This window comes from Sphaeroforma arctica, assembly GCF_001186125.1.
Source record: "Sphaeroforma arctica JP610 unplaced genomic scaffold supercont1.7927, whole genome shotgun sequence".
Classification (NCBI taxonomy): Eukaryota; class Ichthyosporea; order Ichthyophonida; genus Sphaeroforma; species Sphaeroforma arctica.
In genome coordinates this window covers 1-1,329 of record NW_014032631.1, presented here as the reverse complement: position 1 = coordinate 1,329, position 1,329 = coordinate 1, and the positions used below count along the sequence as shown (strand labels likewise).

Sequence of the window (1,329 nt, the reverse complement as noted above, 5' to 3'; positions counted from 1 at the left end):
GGGACGACTGTTTTTTGTGGCGTGTATGCATATTGCTGGGTGCGAGTGTGTGGGTGACCATATGGCTCGGAGTATTGGTTCGCCTTGGGGGCGTCAGCTTCCCATGATCGGGGCGGGATGGGCCAGTCAGCGACCGCTCGCGTGGCTTTTTCCCAGACTTATCAAGTGGGAAGTTATCGTTCCCGGTGGTGCTGTGACCAATGTTGTTCTCGCTGCTGGTGCTCCTGTTGTGGGAGATACTCGCGCTAGTGCCGGGGTCGCTCTGCGTAGTATTGCTATCGTCCCTCTGAAGCTTGTTTACCGTTTTGCTCTTGGCATTATCACCGAAGCTATCAGTAGCTGAATCGGCCGTGTCCACGGTGTCTGTGTCGTTGTCTGCAGTGTCCTCGAGTGTGGCGTCGGTACACCGAATATCATTCAGATGCGGCGCTAATTCCATAAACATCTGTAACTGACGCTGCAATGGACTCACCCACAGATTGCTAAAGAACCTGCCCTTCATCCGTAACATATACACCGCCACAGAACTAAACGACGCCATCCAGGCCGCCAGAGCGATGTCCATGTCCAGGCTCTGATCGCACGAGAACTCACTATTCAGATGCTGGAAGTGGCGTCCTGTGCTTTGCTTCGACGTGTCTGTCTGTCGGCGTAGTTCTAGGATGCTCGACGTAAGCTGCTTGGTAGTGCGGTCCCAGCTGTGGTTCTCGAAACTACCGTTGATGATTGCGTTCAGCGTGGACGGGGTGGCGGACATCAGCGTATGCCCTATCGGTATGCTGGTAAGCGCCAGCTTGTGGCTGACGGCGTGGAGCAAGGCGCGGCCGAGTACCACACTGTATAGAATGGAGAAGACATAAATAATGGGATAAGTATACGCACAACCTACTGTTTAGTTTTGCTGTTTGAGTATTGATGCTTGTTAGCTAGCCTAGAAGACTGTTGGATAGTTCTGGACTGAGATTGGGCACGTCCGGCCTGAATGAAGTATTCGATATAACAGGCTACAACCACAGCGGGAGTCTGAAATAGTTTCACTTCATGAACATATTTGATATGATAAACTATATAATAATTCAATTGGCATATCACGTACAGTGATAGAGCAAGAGCATCTTTACCCGAGGACAATGCATCTAGCTATAACAGGGTAAAACCACAGCGGAAGTTTAAAAAAGTTTCACTTCATGAACATGTCTGATATGATAAACTATATGATAATTCAATTGGCATATCACGTACAGTGATAGAGCAAGAGCATCTTTACCCGAGGACAATGCATCTAGCTATAACAGGGTAAACCCACAGCGGAAGTTTAAAAATAGTTTC

General features: G+C 48.9%; 1 protein-coding gene across 1 annotated transcript; it reads right to left on the bottom strand.

Annotated features, from left to right (window-relative positions):
• Nucleotides 1–19: 19 nt before the first annotated feature.
• On the bottom strand, nucleotides 20–814 carry SARC_16374 (hypothetical protein; the record flags this gene model as incomplete). The annotated part of the gene is made up of 1 exon (XM_014289519.1): nucleotides 20–814. A coding segment is annotated over exon 1 (738 nt), but the record flags the coding sequence as incomplete, so codon positions are not given.
• Between the last annotated feature and the right edge of the window lie 515 nt (nucleotides 815–1,329).